Below are 18397 nucleotides of genomic sequence, written 5' to 3'. Positions count from 1 at the left end.
CAAACACAAGCACTTGTACTTAAAGGTAATGGACCTGCATCATGACTAAACACTAAGTGCCCGGGGTGTCGAGATGTGGAAAGCACTTCTGCTGCACCTTCAAGGTCTACAGACACTTGTGAGTGCACTGTACTCTTGCCCTTGCTAATACCTCCCCCCCTCTTCTACGCGTGCACACCAACATATGAAAGCCTTCCAGCTGGCACCAGACGCCCGTACTTGGCAGGTTGGGAGAAACATGAGAATTAAACCTATATTGCCCCAGCTACCAGTTCTGAAATATCAGCGGAGTCCAGCACTTCACCAGGGACTGACGAGAAGGAAGCGTGTCAATGGGACAGAAAGCTCCTTCTGGCACAACTCCACTCAACTGTTCTGCTCGCTGCAGTTACAGGAGTGAAGTTTTTCAAAGAGAAGGAGGTACAAATGATCCAATGAAGAGGGGATTGGTCTGGAAGTTGGATCAGAAATGGATGCTTCAGTGTATGTGTCTGAGCATGAAGCACGATTAAAAGCAAGACCCATTTTTTCTGATTCATTTGATAGTTTAGCTTCAAAATAAGCATTAGCATTAGGAAGCAGTTGTTTGAAGCACCTGTGAAAAATCAATCACTATTTTTTTATTTTTTTTGAATCATGACTAACGTTATCTTTAGAGACATATCAACAGAACAGGTCAGGTCAGGTTGTGTTGCTTACAGTGACTGAACATATGTCCACAGATGAACAAATGCTGCTACTCAACAACTCTGGCAGGGATTCAGACAGAAAATCTGAGCAGAACCGGACACATTGTAGGGAAAGCCATCTTCCTTTACAGACCCACGCCTCGTTTTCACTCAGGTGATGTGTACCAAGGGGGAAGCACTTTATAGTAAATGAACGAATGAGTAACTTTCTTTTGATCAGTTGCAGAAACCATCACAACCACAACTAGAAAAACACTCAGAGAGCGCAGACCTCCACCAAGCATATTGTGATCGTCACCAACATGTTAGTCCTACTTTAATGTTATACTCCCTTTCAGCAGACTGTCTGCTACAATTTGGTGTTAGTTGCAGGTTTGTACGATAATGTGTTCCCTGACAGTGTTGAAAAGTATGATGACCCAGTACATATTTCATAGTCTGGATCTTAGTATCCAGAATATCGTCAGGATCTGGATCATACTTTAACATCTGTCAGAAATTATGGTGACCTTGTCTTGTATTGTTTTGCAAAGCAATCCAACCATTTATGGTGGAGTTATATACACGTGGTGAAAACAGCCCTATCTCACAACGATAAAGAATCCTTTAAAAAAAGATCCTGGATCCAGATCACCTCCAAAATTTAATCACTTCTTCCTTATCCTATTTTGAACGTTTCCTGAAAATTTCATGAAGATCCATTTGTTACTTTTTGAGTTATGTTGTTCACAGACAGACAGACAAGCAAACTCTCCAATAGATATTACCTCCTTGGCATAGGTGATTATTAAAAGAAAAATTAAATAGGCTGATTTAAAAGGGTTTCAGCTGAAGCAGAGCTCATAGATGCCAAACCCTTGATTTAATTTCCTTTTAGTCAGACAAACAAAACCAGATTTGAGGGGGGAAAGAACTTTAGAAATGTGGGAACTGTGGAAACAAAGGGCTTAATATGGAAAAACATCTAAGAAATGTGGAAACGTGAGCATGCTCTGGTAAAACTATTCCTCCCCAACCATTTCTTTTTATTAGGATCTGCCTCAGATAAGTTTTTGGAAAATGAACTTTTGCATCAAACTACATGAAGCTAACTTGTTTAAAAGCTAATTGAATGAGCAAAATCAACATTAGCTGCTAATATTGGTTTTCAACATGACTTTTAGAGTTAAAAAGAGCTTGTTTATTTACTTTTAACTCTTTTAACTAAGTTATATTATCTTTCTATGTTTGGTATGAATTATTGTTAGATTTATCAGTTATTAGCCTCCCGTCCATGGCTACAGGTAGCTCTAATCATTTTCTGTTTTATCCTATTCATATAAGTCACAAATGTTTAATGTACCAGACAAAAACAGAGTGCTAGTTTTAAAACTTAGCACTTAGCATAAGCATTCCAAAGCTATAGTTCAGCAGTGATTTTTTTCTTCATAAAGGTTGTAAAATTTAGTTAAGTTGAACATTTTAAAGAGAAAGTTCACATGTTGGAGGTAACTACTTGAGTAAAATGCTTATTATGCTACATTTTTAGTCCCTGTATGAGGCTTAACTGATGCAGTGCTTGGTGGAGCTTCAATATCCATACAGCGACAAAAGATGTATTGATCTACCATCTAGCTTTTACAAAGAAATACATGAAGTTATTTCAAGGAAAATGTTTTTGTTTAAAGCTACTTTGACAAACTTTTATTTGGTTTCACTTTAGCTGACGCAGTGGAAATAGCTAAGTCTTTAGCTGTGCTGATCCTGCTGTGCTTAAATTGTAGTATCTGATATGAAATTTCATCCTGCTGTCTATCCATATGAATTTGTCCCTATCAATTATTGTAGTGGAAAATGCTGGCAAAGACTTTTTACACCCCAGGGATTTATAGGTTGCATCCTTGGCTTAAACTTTTTTTTTTTTTTACCCTCAAACCGTCCTTTTTGAATTCTTTTTCAGCTGAGCTTGGTGCACATCCATCCATCAGGCAGAGTGGAGTTCATAGAAAGTGCGAGAACTTTATCAAGGCTGAAAAATATTATCAGGTAACTTTTATCTTTGTGTAGAACAGCTGATATTTTATACAAAAACAAGTGAAAGAAGTTATAACTCCCTTTCAAAGTAACTTGTTTTATTCCTCCGCTGCGAGGTTAACAAACCTCAGCTGAACTTTCCTAAAAGCCTCTCCTGCTGTCTTTTCACATTTCTTCAGACTAAAGCGAGTGACAGCTTGTCCACAAACCCAGGACAGCCTCACTAGAAATAGGAATATCCGCTCCTCTACAGTGATAGAGCAGCTCTGATGGTTCCTTTATTATGGAAAATTATTTTAAACAGCATAAAACGTCTGGGGCTCATTTTTCCCGTGTTTCTGCCACTATCACTCCAGCTATTGATAAGATGTCTAAATTTATTGCAGAATAATTCTGCAGGAAAAGAGATAAAAGGTTGCTGAATAAAATATGAGGCGAAGGCTGTAAATTGTAGCAATGCATATCATTTCATTCAAATGTAGGACGCAATTACCATCTGCTACACTCATCAGTCCCCTCCTTTATGACTTAATTATATGTTTAATGCTATCAGATCAAGGAAAGGGCAAAACAGATGAATGAGAGAGAAAGAGAAAAGATTCTGCAACAAGACAAAAGGCAGATGAAAAGTAACATGAAAGGATGGAATTGATTTCATTCACCAGGAAATAGAAAAAGTTAATTTAGATACAATGTTCCCTCATCTCCTGCGCCTTTGTAAGATAATAAACGCAGCGTGTTGCCAATAGAGCTCATGGCAGTCGCACAAAAGAAGTCAAGTTCCTCAAAACTGGAAGTCTCCTCGCATGAATTTTGAGTTGACTGCAAGTTTCTCTATGTTTAAAGACTTTGAAGATAATTTCACCTTGATGTTGATGCATTTTCACTCAAAGAGGTTTTGTGACACATTTATTTTCACCCTTAATATTCTGTTTAATTATTGTAGAGCTCTGCTTTATTGCAGCTGAAAAAACAACTAATTGTATCGTGTTGTAGTCGGCTTTGTCTGCGTCCTTTGCAGAAACTTTACAATCCTGAAACTTTTTGTTTGGATGCAGATCGTGTGCGGCAGCGTTCACAAAGAAAACCAGGCCTGTCCAAATGGCTGTGGGCTAAAAAGCTAGCCAGTGGGCATCCCAGGTGCCAGCGGGCACTGTCCTAACTGTGTACCTTTGGCCAGAACTCATTATAGGGTGACATTTAGGACTGCTGCTGCCCATGCCAAGTCAGCCCTCTGGATTGAGACAAATTATGTAGTTATTTTTTATGTCAGACATTAAGCCATGTGCAGGGGGAGCCAAATCAGTATCACCTTCATGTCACCTGGACAAAAAAAAGACGAAAAGGCTGTGGACTTCTTAGGACAGGGGTGATGTTCTGCATATTTGGTTAAATGTTTGGGTTTACGGAAAGAGGCTGGATTCACTTTGTCTGGATGTTGAAAGGAACGTCAACAGTGAAATGAAATGTTAGAGAATTAAGATTGAATTAGCTTAATTAACTTATTCCAACAGCAAGTTGTCTCTTTAATCTGAGTTGAACTCATTGTATTGCGATTTCTGTAGTAAAAACTCAGTCCTGTTTGGCTTCATTCTCTTTTCTCTCTGTCTTTGGATACCAAAAACTAAAATAAAGTCATGTCAAACAGTGAAGTAACACTTCAGGGAGTGGAAAGGTTTCCTTTTGTTTTTGGATGTTACATCTTTAGGGCCTAAACTAGAATCAAGGAATATCTTAAATGTCATAATTTTAATGACTTTCTTAGGAAACACAAGAATAGATAAAAACTTCAATCAGAAAGCTTTGATTGGAAACAATCCATCCCTGTGAGATCATAGACAATTTGATCAAACTTTGAGTTTCCATTTGATCCATCAAAAATTTTCAGTTGTACATTTCAAAAATTTAAACCTTTATTTTTATTTTTTCAAAGGTGTGTTGTTGAGTGAAACATGAGCCTTTCCAGTTGCATGTTCCTCCATCAAGCCAATTCCTCAGCATCCCGCCACACGGAGCACACATGAACAGAACTAAAGCTCCATCTTGTGGACTAAAACAAGTACAACAAAGAGGCACAGGTACAGCTTTCCTGTCTTGATCAGTTTGAGTTACATCCTGTAAATGATCAAATATATCAAAGGTAATATGTGGGCAGATATGAAAAATACACTCATTAAGTACAGGGGGATAAAGATACAGTTTGTGTTTGAAAAAAGAGTGAAATCCGCACCAAAGCACTCATTAAACATTTTATGGTAATCTCATAAAGAGGGAGAAACATTTATGATTGGAAAAACTCGAGCAGGACACAAACAGCTCGACACGGTCATTAATAGCTGATGAACTTGCTTGCAGGTATCTCACAAAGCATGAAATGAATCAAAGTTGTTTATCTGCTCAGTATTATCGACCAAATTATAGTTAATTGCTCATTTGATGTATTCGGAGTGAAGCATTTCTATGATGCATATTATCTGGGTATTTTCCATTCAAACTTCAGGATGTAACAAACAGGAAGAAATGGGATGTAATTGATTATAAGTTAATTGTGCAAAGGTCTCCCTGATGGGAACCATCTGTCAAAACAAGCCCAACATTCACTAATTCTAATCATAATTAATTAAATGGCTAACAAATTACATACATCATAGTTAGTACGGGGGGAAACTACCGCAGGAAGTGTTATGAAACAAATTATCTTTAACAATGAAAGAAAATTACATCACATAACTAAATATTAGACTCGTTTCCGCAAGCCATATTTCTTAATGAATTCTCTAATTAATTTAATTCACACAATGTGCATAATTTCGAAGCTGGAAATGTCAGTGGGTCAGACTTAACCATATTGTTGCCGGCTGTCTTTTTCAACGAGTGCCATATTAGCACAACATGACCTCTATGTAAATTACACACACCAACTGTTGTCATTTTAATTCCAGGGTCTAATTAACATGTTCTATAGATATCTTACAAGTGCATTTAGCTCCTTTTACACACACTGGTGTCAATGGGAGATTTCCACTTGCCTTAATTTTGTGTAATGACTTTGAAAGAATATGTCATAACAGCTTCTTTTACAGATGTCAATCGTGACGATATTATTTCCTCGAGCCTCTGGTGTTTAGTGCTGAACTTTCTTGTCGAGGGTGACTCATCACTCTCAAAACTCAAGAGTGACACTCTACGCTAACTGAGCTCCTTCACAGAGCACTTACATGTTAATGACAAGAGTATCTGTAACAGATGAGGGCAATAAAGTACCAACATATATTCTCTGTCTTATCAGGGTCAACGGGCTTTATTGATAGTTGTGCAGATTATTAGGTCAAAAGGTGGAGTTAAGGAGTTTTAGGCTCCAGGGTGAAAAAAGAAAATCTGTTGTGTGATTTCTTGAAGTTCTTTTTTGAATTTGCCATCGTCCAATTAAAAGTACATCTTTCTAAACCTTTGTTAAATAAATTCAATTTGAAACAGGCCATTAAACCCATTACAATTAACAGATATTACATCAAATATGAGACATCAGGTGTTTTGTGTAATGCAAAAAAAAAAAAAAACTAATACTATTTTCACAGGAAGCTAATCTGCTGTTTGTTTTGTCAAAATTCAATTTTAATATTTATCTTTGAAATGCCAACAAATATTGAGAAATCAATGCATCAGATCAACCAATAACAATCAAAAGACTTTCAGCTTTCCACATTAAATAATAAAGAGTTGCAGCAGCGTTCGTATTGGAGAAACTTAAACTAACAGATTTAGCAACTTTTGCTTTGGTTGACACTTTCCCAATCTGTTGTGAATATTATCTTCAGATTATGTCACAATTATCTGTTTGTTTTAAGCTGCACGTCATATTCTATCAGTGGAAGTACACACTCCTGTATTTTTACACAGTGTTTTTATAAGTGAAATCCAGTGTAACTGTAACCACTGATTTACTTTCTTCCTCCTGCTCTGTCTTACCTGTGTTTTCCCCAGCCCTGCTCCCATTCTGTTTATTGACAACAATCAAATTTACCAAATGATGCCATCATGAGCGTGAATGCAGAATTGGATGAATAAATGAATAAATTGCCCAGTGCATGGAACATATAAGCTAACACATGCATTGCAGGGCTCGGGGGCTATCCTGAGGCCAGTCATTTAGCTAACACACTAATGAAAGCGTGTGTAGTGTGGCTAAGGGCAGCCGTCATGGGAGGTACCACTCCCCTCCCTCCTCATGTTGGGGGGGCTGTTAATAGGCTGGATGGAGCCAATGGGAGTCCCAGGAGAAGAGTGCTGATGAAGAGGGAAACCTGTGGTCGCCTTCACTAATCACCAATGGCTGCAGTAACACGGCTCTTACCAGTGGCTTTGTGCACATGGGCTTATATGACAGTATGTGAGTGGGTTTCTGGGATATTGGGGGTATAGTTCCAGTATTGTGAAGCTAACATGTTTGTTGGCATAAAATTGTATTTTATTTTATTTTTTTTCCCAGTCATTGGTTGATTAGGCAATTTACAGATAATGTTGTTTAAAATTTTCATCCAAGATCCCCATTAGACAGCTAAGAGTTAAAGGGACTTTAATGATTTTTGGATGATTTGGCATTTTTTATTTTTTTCTTAATTTTTAAATGTGCTTATGCATCTGAATAAAAATGTAACTGATGAAGGTCATCTACATAAAATTTTCACTCCCTAACCAAAACTCACTTCTCATATTTATTGTGTAAGGATTTTTAGCTGCTCATGAGACAAACATGATATTTAAAAGAGCAGTGGGTACAACTTAGTGGCATTAAAGGCTCATTCCAGGGTAACAAAAACACAATTTTTAGGATGTTATAGTCTAATTGAAACATATTATATTATTCTCCATTTCTGGCCCCAAATTTCACCCTCTAGTCCTTAAAAAGACATCTCATTAGACTTTTGAAGAACTTTGATGAAAACAACATGTAGTATTCTAACACTCTTGTCATTTCAGCTTCTGTTTACTTGTCAAGACAAATACAAGCTGTAGTGGGTGTTTTCAACAGATAATGAAGCATTTAATACTCAACAAGGTCAGACAGCTCCAATGTGTGGGTCTTAATAAAGATACAGTTAAACAGATCTAATCCTCATAATGACCATTACAGCCTGTATTTTTAAATTTTAATACATAAGAATTTATTGTTAAATGTATGAAGAAAAACAACCCTTACTGATTACTTGGTGGTTTCATTTGGCTTAGTACTAATTTATTCGGTGGCACATGCTTGCCATAAATTCGCCTTTATTAATTCCAGCGGAGAATGAAGTTAAACTACTTTTCTTTCACTCTTAACCCAAGGTGTGCTATAGACGTGTTTCCCTCTGAAGTAAGCCACTTCTATGGATAGACAGGATAGACAACCGAGCTGTCTTCATTCGAGCACACCGATTAATTAATGAACTAATGTCAGTTTATTTCAGTCACTGTCAAACCAGTTCCACGCTATGTCGACGCTGGTGGTGTGGTCGATTTTACTTTCTGCCAACAAAAGCGGCAAAATCACTGTCACCACTTATCACTTCCGGTAGACTTTCAAAGTAAAGTTCTCGTGGCATTGACTACCAGTTAACCCGGGTGTTATGGGAAATTCATGCGCACGAGAAAGTTTCACGTGCGCACGAGATTTCAGGTACACAACGGAAACAAGCCCGGACTTTAACCCTATTTGCACAGGATTAGTCTACCGAATAGTTTGTTGTTATTGCGGACGACGTCTATGTTTAACCCAATCGACCATGTATTACATACAGTTAAAAGTCTGTGCATCTTTCTCTGTTAATTTTCTCCTTAAAGGTGATTAAGACAACTTTGGGTACTCTTAAAAAAAAAAAAAAAAAAATCATTTTAAACAGCTCTTCTGTCAGACATAAAATAAAACGGGACTGCCTATAACCCTATGCCATCAGTAAATAGGCTATAAAGACATGCCATGCCATATAATATAACAATGGAAAAAAACGCATGTGATATATGGCTAATAAAATGATTCGTCTAAAAAAACATACTAGTGTCAAATTTTTGGACAGCTCCATAATCCAAAAGGTCTAAAAATACAGAGCCTAAAATATGATTTGAATGATCTTTGCGCTTAACAGGTTGGCACAGACGCTCTGTTTCAGAGCGCATGATCACATTAATCATACAACCTGAGGATAAAAAGGCTACCTGCAGTCTGCGGTAAAGAATCAGTTCATGGGCTTTGTAGAGCTAAGTGAGTGCATATCTGTCATTTCACCAGCAAAATAAAAGGTGATGTTAGTTCATAAATGAAAGCTATTGTCTGGTGGATACAGGTGTATCCCTGCTTGCACCTGTTTTAAATGATATCCTGGAACAATATAACAGTGACGATGCGCAAGCAAAGCAGTTGTGTCCGTTTAATTAAATCAAATGTAATGTCAATCAGAAGAATAAAAAAGGCTAAGACTGGTTTTTGTTGTGCGCACGTGAAAGTTTCCCGTGCGCACGAGACACATGTCCATGTCCCTTTAAGGGCTCGGCAGTATCATGCTTTAGTTTGAAGGTTAAATCCTCATTTTCCGGTACAGTTCCAGCTTTCTCCAGGTAGCTTGCTGTAGCTCCGCGAAGGCAGAAACTTCCTTGTCAGTGTGTCCAATCAGAAATTCCTGACAAGGTGGAAGTTGGTTGCTACGTCCTCATACAAATCCGTGTGTCAGTCAAAGTTGTACAGAGGAGGTTCAGTGAAGAAATCTACACTTTTAGCGCAGTTTCTGGAAGGAAATTGATGATTTTTGCGGTTGAAAGAGAGCCTTCCTCTGCGGGTTGACGTGACTGGAGTGGTACGGTCGGTATGGGGAAATAACTTTGCATTGTAACCTTTTGTTTTGGGCTACAGGAGCCAAAGCATGCTGTGTTCCTGACTGACAACTCTGCTGCTACTGCGCTTTGAATTACTGCTAGCATGCCACGCAGGCAGCTGACTTCTCCAAAGAAAAGAAAACTTTTCCTTCCACTCAGAGGTGACCCACGCTGCCACATCAGGACACTTTGACGCTGTTTGAAGTTCAATGCAGATTGCTGTTTTTATGAGAGTGAAAATGATGAGGATTAGGAGATACTTGAGGGGGAGTGGGAGGGTCCTCGCGTTTGTGTTCATCGCATCCATCGTGTGGCTCCTGTTGGACATGGCAGCACTACGCGTATCGATAAACGACGTCAACAGTCTGCTTTTGAAGGAGCAAGTGATAAGAGAAAGGCAGCTTTTCAAACAGCAGAACAGGGTGACACAGCTGGTGAAAGGGGGCTTCAAACACCCAGTTCAGAGGATGGAACTGGCTCATACACTGGCAGGATTAGGACCACTCAATGCAAGCAACAAACTAGCCCATGTGTACAGACATGGTGGCAAGAAACAGGAGCAAATCTTGGAAGCTAGGAGGAGGAATTCCTTACTGCACAAAGGAGACAAACCTAAAGCCAGGGCTTCTGAAGTTAAAGAAGAAGTTCCCGTAAATCGTGTCACACCAAAGGACATTGAGCCTGCAATGAAAAAAGCAGTAAACTTAGACCTAAATGGGCCCAACGTAGAGGAAAGTAGAATCCATGAGGGCCTTAATAAAGTAGCAGGGTCAAATAAAACCAAACTGCAACCTGATGCTGAGGAAATCAAGCAAGCACCGCTACCAACCTCAAAAAAGGAACCCATGAAAAATGAAGAGGTTGTAAAAGTTCCTCATGTTAAAGAGGATTCAAAGAAAACACTCCAGGATGAATCTGAGGGCGAGACTCCTGCTAAAGTGATTCAGCATGAGGAGGAGGAGGAGGAGGGGGCAGACCATTCAGAAGTAAAATTCAAACCCCTGCACAAGGACGTGGAAGAAGAGGAGATGAAACTTAAAGCAGAGGATAAAGAGGTTGAGACGGTTGCCAAAAGTGATCCAGAAGCAGTGAAAGAAGCCCCGGAAGTCCAAGCAAAGAAGGACTCTAAAAATGAAGCCAAAGTTGTCAAGGAGCCAGGTCTCCACAGAGTGCTCTCTCTGGATGTTACAAACGCTCCCAGGGATGAAAATGCAGTCGGCCAGTACGGCCACGCAGCAAATGTAGCCAGCTCAGAGGACTTTGAGGTGAAAAAGAGATGGGATGAAGGACATTTTAATGTTTACCTGAGTGACAAGATCCCAGTGGACCGAGCCATCCCAGACACAAGGCCTAGGAAGTGAGTCTCTTTATGTATGTCTCTTCTCTGAAATCGCTTTAGGTTTGCTTTCGTGTTGTCACTTCTGCCGTATTCTCCAGGTGTGTAATGGATCTTGTCCACGACGACTTGCCATCCACCAGTGTGATTTTCTGTTTTGTGGATGAAGTGTGGTCCACGCTCCTCCGTTCTGTGCACAGCGTGCTCAACAGGTCTCCACCTCACCTCCTCAAAGAGATCATTCTGGTGGATGATTTCAGCACCAAAGGTAATCATGTTCCCGCAAGTGTGAGTGACTATTCCTGATTGCAGCACTCAGCAGTAAGGATGTCCTGATACAGATTTTTTTTACTTCTGTTACAATCCAATTTTATCATCCTGTACTTTTTATCCTGTACTCTGTTGGATGATTCTGTTGTAAATGATGAATCATATTTGTTGTGTTAAAGTGAGCCCTGTTGGTACCTCCTTGAGGATCACTCACTTTACAAATGTTGTAAGACTCTGTTTTACTATCATTGCTTTCCAAAGATAACTAGTCCCACACAGCAGACATGTTTGCAACATGGTTTGATTTGCAGCAGCCGTAAAGCGTGACAGTGCTGAAAACACGTGACAACAGGTTCACATAAGAAAATCTGATGCGATCTGAGCCTCCAAAAACAGCCATGTCTGGCTCCGATACTGATCAATGTATCGGATCAGGACATTCCTACTCAGAATTAAGCTTGATATCTATTTAATATCTGTGATAAAACATTGATTCAGCCTTAGCACTTTAAAACCCTAAAGCTCATCCTTCCAGATTGTGTTTTTCTGCCGGTTTATGCTCTAAACTGAAACTGAAGGGCCCAATTTTCTATTTTTCCATGGGCCCAAAATCCCTGGTAGCCCCCCTATTTGTAAAACCATATATATGTGTTTTCTATACAGAATATTTGGGAGAGAACCTGGATAAATACATGTCCCAGTTTCCTAAAGTGCGGATCATTCGTCTAAAGGAGCGCCAGGGCCTGATCAGAGCCAGACTAGCTGGAGCTGCTGTAGCCAAAGGTAAACACCTCTCTATATATACACATTTCAATGAAGACGGATCATACTAACACGAACAATAGGAACAGTTTTTACAGAAACGTGTCAGATCATGTGCTCAGACTGTGTACCAGCCATTGTTGCAGTGAGAGCACAAACGTGTGCTTACCTTTAAAGGCTGCCATTTGTTCTTGTGACTCCACCTGATGAGTCACTAACTGGTATTAGTCCAACTGCAGCCGGGGTGTATAATTGTGTTTTATTTGTGAGAGATTTCAACACCCCTGTAACGTGAAATGTAGACCGCCTCGTTGTACAAGCTTTTAACTTACTGCCATACAGAAAACTGTCTTTAAATGTGACATAAATGGAGGCAGAGTTCAGAAACATTAACTGCAGGCAAAGGTCGTTCTCCTTTTACTGCCAAAAGAGATTGAAAGGTGGTGATCTAAATGTGCATACTTCAATATTTACCCTCTGTTTGATAACCAAAACCAGGATGAAGGATATTTACAGATGAGTGAAGTAGGAACATTTCCAACTGAATTGCAAACATTCAGAAATAACTTCAGTGTGAAAGTGCAAAAACAAGTATCTGTCCTCCAACTTGTGAGTGCAACGATAGGTTTATTATCCATGTTGTTTACCCTGAAAAAACAAACACCTATCAGCCACCAATCTCATGTGAATTGCCATAAAGTCTGTTGTGATAACATGCACATGTGTCTATTTGCTGAACTGCAGCAGGATGTTTGCTGTCCTCCTCACAGGTGAGGTCCTTACCTTCCTTGACTCTCATGTTGAATGTAATGTCGGCTGGTTGGAGCCGCTTCTGGAGAGAATCTACCTGGATCGTAAGAAGGTGCCCTGTCCTGTTATCGAAGTTGTCAGTGATAAGGACATGAGGTAACTCCATACGCAAGTGTTTGAGCCAGAAATGTGTTGTGATCGCGTCGTAGACGATTTCACTGAAAGGCCTTTTTTTCTCCTCAGTTACATGTTTGTTGACAACTTCCAGAGAGGTATTTTCAAATGGCCTCTTGTGTTTGGCTGGAAACCAGTACCAAAGGAGTACATTAAGAAGAATAACATGACTGTCGCAGATCCAATCAGGTACCAAACAGCCAGCTATGACCGCACTTTTCAATGAATGCAGCTGCTTTTTTATTACCTCTGCCAAGGAGGTTATACTTTGGGAGAGTTTTTTTGTCTGTCTGTGAACAAAATAACTCAAAAAATAACGAACGTATCTCGATGAAATTATCAGGAAATGTTCAAAATGGGATAAAGAAGGAGTGGTTACATTTTGGAGGTGATCTGGATCACCGTCTGGATCCAGGATTTTTTTTAAGGATTCTTTATCATTGTGAGATAGGGCTGTTTTCACCATATGTGTTTATAACTCCACCATAAATGGTTGGATTGCTTTGCAAAACAATACAAGACAAGGTCACCATAATTTCTGACAGATGTAAAAGTACAACACTGTCAGGTAACAAATTATTGTACAAACCTGCAACTAACACCAAATTGTAGCAGACAGTCTGCTGAAAGGGAGTATAACATTAAAGTAGGACTAAAGTGTTGGTGACAATCACAGTATGCTTGGTGGAGGTTCGCGCTCTCTGAGTGCTTTTCTAGTTAACTCATGTTATCTTTTAGGTGTCCGGTAATGGCCGGAGGACTTTTCTCCATTGACAAGAAATACTTCTATGAGCTTGGCGCCTATGACCCTGGCTTGGATGTTTGGGGCGGTGAGAACATGGAGATTTCTTTTAAGGTATATCACTCATACAGTTCAAAATTACTTCTCCTGGCACTTTAAGTAGAACTTCTCTCTTACTGTCCATCCTGTGTGCTCCTGTATGAGTAGATCTGGATGTGCGGAGGTGAAATCGAGATCATCCCCTGCTCCAGAGTTGGACATATCTTCCGTGGAAAGAATCCCTACAAGTTCCCAAAAGACAGGCAAAAGACAGTGGAGCGTAACCTTGCGAGGGTGGCTGAAGTCTGGCTGGATGAGTATAAAGATCTTTTCTACAGCCACGGCTACCAACACCTGCTGAATAAAAATTTCATCGACATCGGCAACCTCACCGAGCAGATTGAACTGAGGAAGAAGCTCAAGTGCAAGAGCTTCAAGTGGTACTTGGATAATGTTTATCCAGACATGGTGGCTCCTTTAACAAAGGCTGATGGCCTGGTATGTAAAAAGATAAACTTGTTTACATTTTCTGTAAAGATCTCATTACAGTAACAGTTTTCTTTTTTATAATTTTTTATTTTATGCTTTTTTTCTTTTTAGTCCATACTTGTGTACATACAAACATACACATATAGACACAAAAGAAGGCAGAACAAGAGGTCATGGGTTAGCATTTCCAAAAAAGATAATACACAAAATGCAGACCTAGTTATGTAGTCACAGATAACATCTTATTTGTTTCTTCCCCAGCTAAAAAAATGCCCCATTTCTCCCATCGTTTTTCCCCCACTTCTTTTTGGAGTCTAAAAAAAAAAGTCTATAAAAAAGCCATTTGCTTATTTAATTGTTTAACAATATTAGTAAAATTTCCAGAAATTTGAATCGTCTTTCATAGCCAAAATTTGGTGATGACCTTTTTACTTGATGCGAGTTTAGGAGATTGGTGTAACTTTTATCCAGTCCATCCGGTATATGTCTGAGGTTAAAGAGATATGAATGTTGTGCTTATTGTGAAGCCAAGGGTTTTTTAAATAATTGTTCCCACCTCCTCCCAAAAAGGCTTGACAAAGAGACCAGACCAGAAAATATTTACAGTAACAGTTTGTTTTGATTACTGTAGAGCTTTTTTTGTGTCTGCTCGGAAAATCATGAATAACACAGACAGTGATTGTGCTCCTTGAAAACAAATAATATTTGTTAATTTAAGCCCATGATAGCTTGTCGTAAAGAGACGCTGATGGGAAGAAGAGCAGCAGTGTAGCCTTATTTTCTGCAGCTCTGAATGAGTTGACTTATCGTAAAGCTGTGGTTTCACTCCTGTAACATCCTTTCTTTCTGCACAGGTGTTTAATCTTGGATTAAGGAAGTGCCTCTCTCTGCAGAACAACTCTCTGTTGTTTGAGATATGTGATCTCGCCAAGCAGGTAGGTGTCACGTTTATTTAACAGAGCATCTAGCTGCAGAATCGTAGCACACCGAGTACGTCTCAACTTTTTTCTTAAAAGATGTTCAAACCAAGGCGACTGGCCTCACTCTGGTGTAAGTATAAGTGGGCACAACGAAAATATCCAGGAATAGACCGAGATCAGGGTCAGGGCAGTCAGGACCCAGTCCACTATAAACAAGGGTGGAGTCCAATACAAGACCAAAACTTTCTAAATGTAGCCTTTCGGGATCAGAGCAGCTTTACTGTGCCATCAATCAGGATCTTTCAGTTTCCATACAGCATAATTACATCCTCACTCTCTTCTTTCTCTCCTCTCAGAGTCAGCACTTTAACTACTCCTGGACGAGGCAGATACGCCACCAGGGTCAATGCATAGCTCCCCCACTGAGGCCCCAAGGATATACTTTACAGCCCTGTGACAACTCCAGATCTGAGCTTGTCTGGATCCACAGATATTCCAGGACTTCTCTGGTAGGTTCACTTTGGGTTTGTTGTTTCGTCTGTGTGCTTTGTGTTCCTTGGTAAGCCGTCAGTTCAGCGCCCTTTGCCTCTGATGAGGTGTTGGGAAATGTGTCGTACAGAGTGATAACCACACTGAACCCCACCCCACCACATCACAACACACACACACTAAGAGTTGTGATCATTACATTTATGCTTATATATTAAACATTAGTTTCTACAGATGCATTTATTATAAATGTACATTATCTATATAGTATAGTGAAACAGTGTTGTCTACTGTGCAATGCACATACAGGTTTTACTGTGCAACATATATTATCTGCTGCACTCTGTTATCTTTTTGCTGTGTTTATCATTGACTGGGCACTGTACATTATCCGTTACACAAGAGGTATTATCCTCCATGCAACATTATCTGTTATATAATCGACTATCTGCTGCTTGATGTACATTGTATATCATGCAAAACACAATAAACACAAACCAACACACACCCCCATTCTTACTATATTTATAGGCACACACACATAATAAAATATTAACAATTATTCGATCTCACAAACCCCTCACTTTGAAACAGGAGATTGGCAAAAAATGGTCCTTAACTTAAAGCAAGACTACAGGCCTGACACTGTTCAGCCAGATTCACATCACACTGCGGGTCTTGCCTACCAAGACCAGTTAGAAGTTATTTCACGTTCTCATTCAATAACTCACTAATATGAATATCATGTAGGACTTGGGCAAGTTCACATATAAATATAAACATTTGCCATAGCATCCAGTAATCAGAATATGTGAGGGTTGTTATGTTTTGTTTTGTTCTGTTTTTATCCTATTGCTAATTTGAACTCCTTTAAAGCTGTAACAGCCCATAACACACCAGCATAACAATAATTAAAAGGTGAGGAAAGAGAAAATGATTTTTTATCTTATTTGAAGAGAGCCACATTCTTATTGGCCAAGAGCCGCATGCGGCTCCCGAGCCTATCATTTACAGTGCAGTATACACTTCTTTATGCCCATTAGAGCCATTAAATGTATTTAAGTTTTTTTTCTATGTGGGTCTCCCAAAACTTGATCATTTTGTAACTTATAACCCCAGCAGGTGGCGTTTGTGCTCATGTGTGCTTGGTGTTCATAAGGCAGTGGAAGATGTCATTAGGGCAGATGTGTGTGGCTCGAGAGGCACACAGTTTTTACCGTCTTCGCTGTTTGATTTAGTTTTTTGCTTCATTACTTTACTTGATATTTTTTTGGTAAAAGGACAAATAAAAGATAGAGGCATACACCTATCTTTTTTTTTATTTATGCCAGGGAAAAGCAAACACTAGGGCTGGGAGGATATGCTATTTTCACAATTCGATTCTGTTACAATTTTAGGGGTGCCAATTCGATTCGTATTGCAATTCTTCGATATTAACAATTTTTTGTTTGCTTTTTTTAACACCAGACCATGTGAAAACGTTAAATGATGATGATAATGTCTACAGACTATACCAACCAATGTTTTCAATAAAATGCTCATCACATGAGTCAGAGAGAGACATTTCACCCATCCAGTTAATAAACAAAGACTGAATTGAAGAATTAGAATTTGAAAAAAAAGGATTTTGTGACAATGAATTCCAATTTTGATATTGTCAAACAAAAAGTCCCATTATGTCATATTTCAATTTTTTTCTCCTACCCCTAGCTAATGTACCAGCTGTGTATTAGCTACAAACACCTCAGTGACCACAGGAGGATCTCAACAGGCGAGATCGAGTCACTACAACGCCTTTTTTCATGAATGCATGCTTGATATGTTACTGCTCTTGTCTAAAAGTTTTGCACCATATTTAGCGTTTTTATCATTTTTTTTAATCCATGGATGATTATAACAAAGCCTTTCTATTTTATTTCTAAAACAACCCACCTTCAGCTTGACTGAACAAAATATTCCCACCTCTGAAAATGCTGAAAGTATGTGGGGTTGGTTTTGGGAGTGGTTGCATCTTCATTCACTGATTGCATTTCCTGTTTTGTGTTTTTAGTGGCAGCACCTCATGTCGAAGTCTTTCTCCCAGCGCTTGTGCCTGGAGGCCGGGCTGAAGGGAGAAACCTTAATCATCAATACATGTGACCCCAGCAACTCTTACCAGCAGTGGGAGTTCACTCACTACAACACTAACGGGGTAGACTGAGACGAGTTTGATGTGCCAAAGGGAGACCAGTGAAACGACAACCACACACCACTGACCAGAGGAAAAGAGGAACACATTTTTGTGGCAGTAAAAGGTGTGGTGTGAAGTACAGGGTGTGGGTATGTGCAATGTTTCTGATGTTACCAAATCAACACCGACTGACTTTAAAGTGCGAACACTTCGGCCTGAGGAAGTGGAGCAACTTTTTTTTTCTTTCGGAAACTATTTGAACTGAAGTTCTCTCATTTAAGAAAAAGATAACTGCACTGGCCTTTGGAGAAAAGACTTAATTTCCTTCTCATGCCAAAGGGAAAAGCATTCTGCCAAAGATAAAAAGTGCCTTGAAGATTTGGGATGTAAAACACGACTTAGTTTTTTATGCTGGGACTAAATAATGAGCGGATATTACATAAAAGTGATTATGTCAGTCATCGTCCTTTTTGATGAGACTTTATTTGGTGTGTTTTACTTTTTGTTTGATGAGGTGAAAAGCTGCTTTTCTTGTTTTTAAAATCTGTTACCAAGGTGTTGGTCTTTGCTGTGAAAACTGTTGTATGATTTTCTTCCTGACACTGGGGGGCAGTGTTGATTCAAAACACTACATCAACCTGTGCTGTGATTTCATGATCTTCAAACTCTTCAGCCACACTGCATTTTCTAAAGAAAGTCGAAATA

General features: G+C 39.2%; 1 protein-coding gene across 1 annotated transcript; it reads left to right on the top strand.

Annotated features, from left to right (window-relative positions):
• Positions 1-9290: 9290 nt before the first annotated feature.
• On the top strand, positions 9291-18395 carry galnt5 (polypeptide N-acetylgalactosaminyltransferase 5). Its single transcript, XM_074695066.1, has 10 exons — positions 9291-10908; positions 10989-11155; positions 11821-11940; positions 12690-12825; positions 12913-13032; positions 13582-13699; positions 13793-14122; positions 14968-15048; positions 15390-15542; positions 17573-18395. The coding sequence occupies exons 1-10, from the start codon at positions 9761-9763 to the stop codon at positions 17720-17722; spliced, it is 2523 nt and encodes an 840-aa protein (XP_074551167.1). The 5' UTR covers positions 9291-9760; the 3' UTR covers positions 17723-18395.
• Positions 18396-18397: the final 2 nt, after the last annotated feature.

This window comes from Halichoeres trimaculatus, unplaced genomic scaffold (genome assembly GCF_033239565.1).
Source record: "Halichoeres trimaculatus isolate MK-OKI-2021-1 unplaced genomic scaffold, fHalTri1.1 fHalTri1_scaffold_19, whole genome shotgun sequence".
Classification (NCBI taxonomy): Eukaryota; Metazoa; Chordata; class Actinopteri; order Labriformes; family Labridae; genus Halichoeres; species Halichoeres trimaculatus.
Note: the sequence above shows the minus strand (reverse complement) of the source record. Positions and strands in the feature narration are given on the sequence as shown.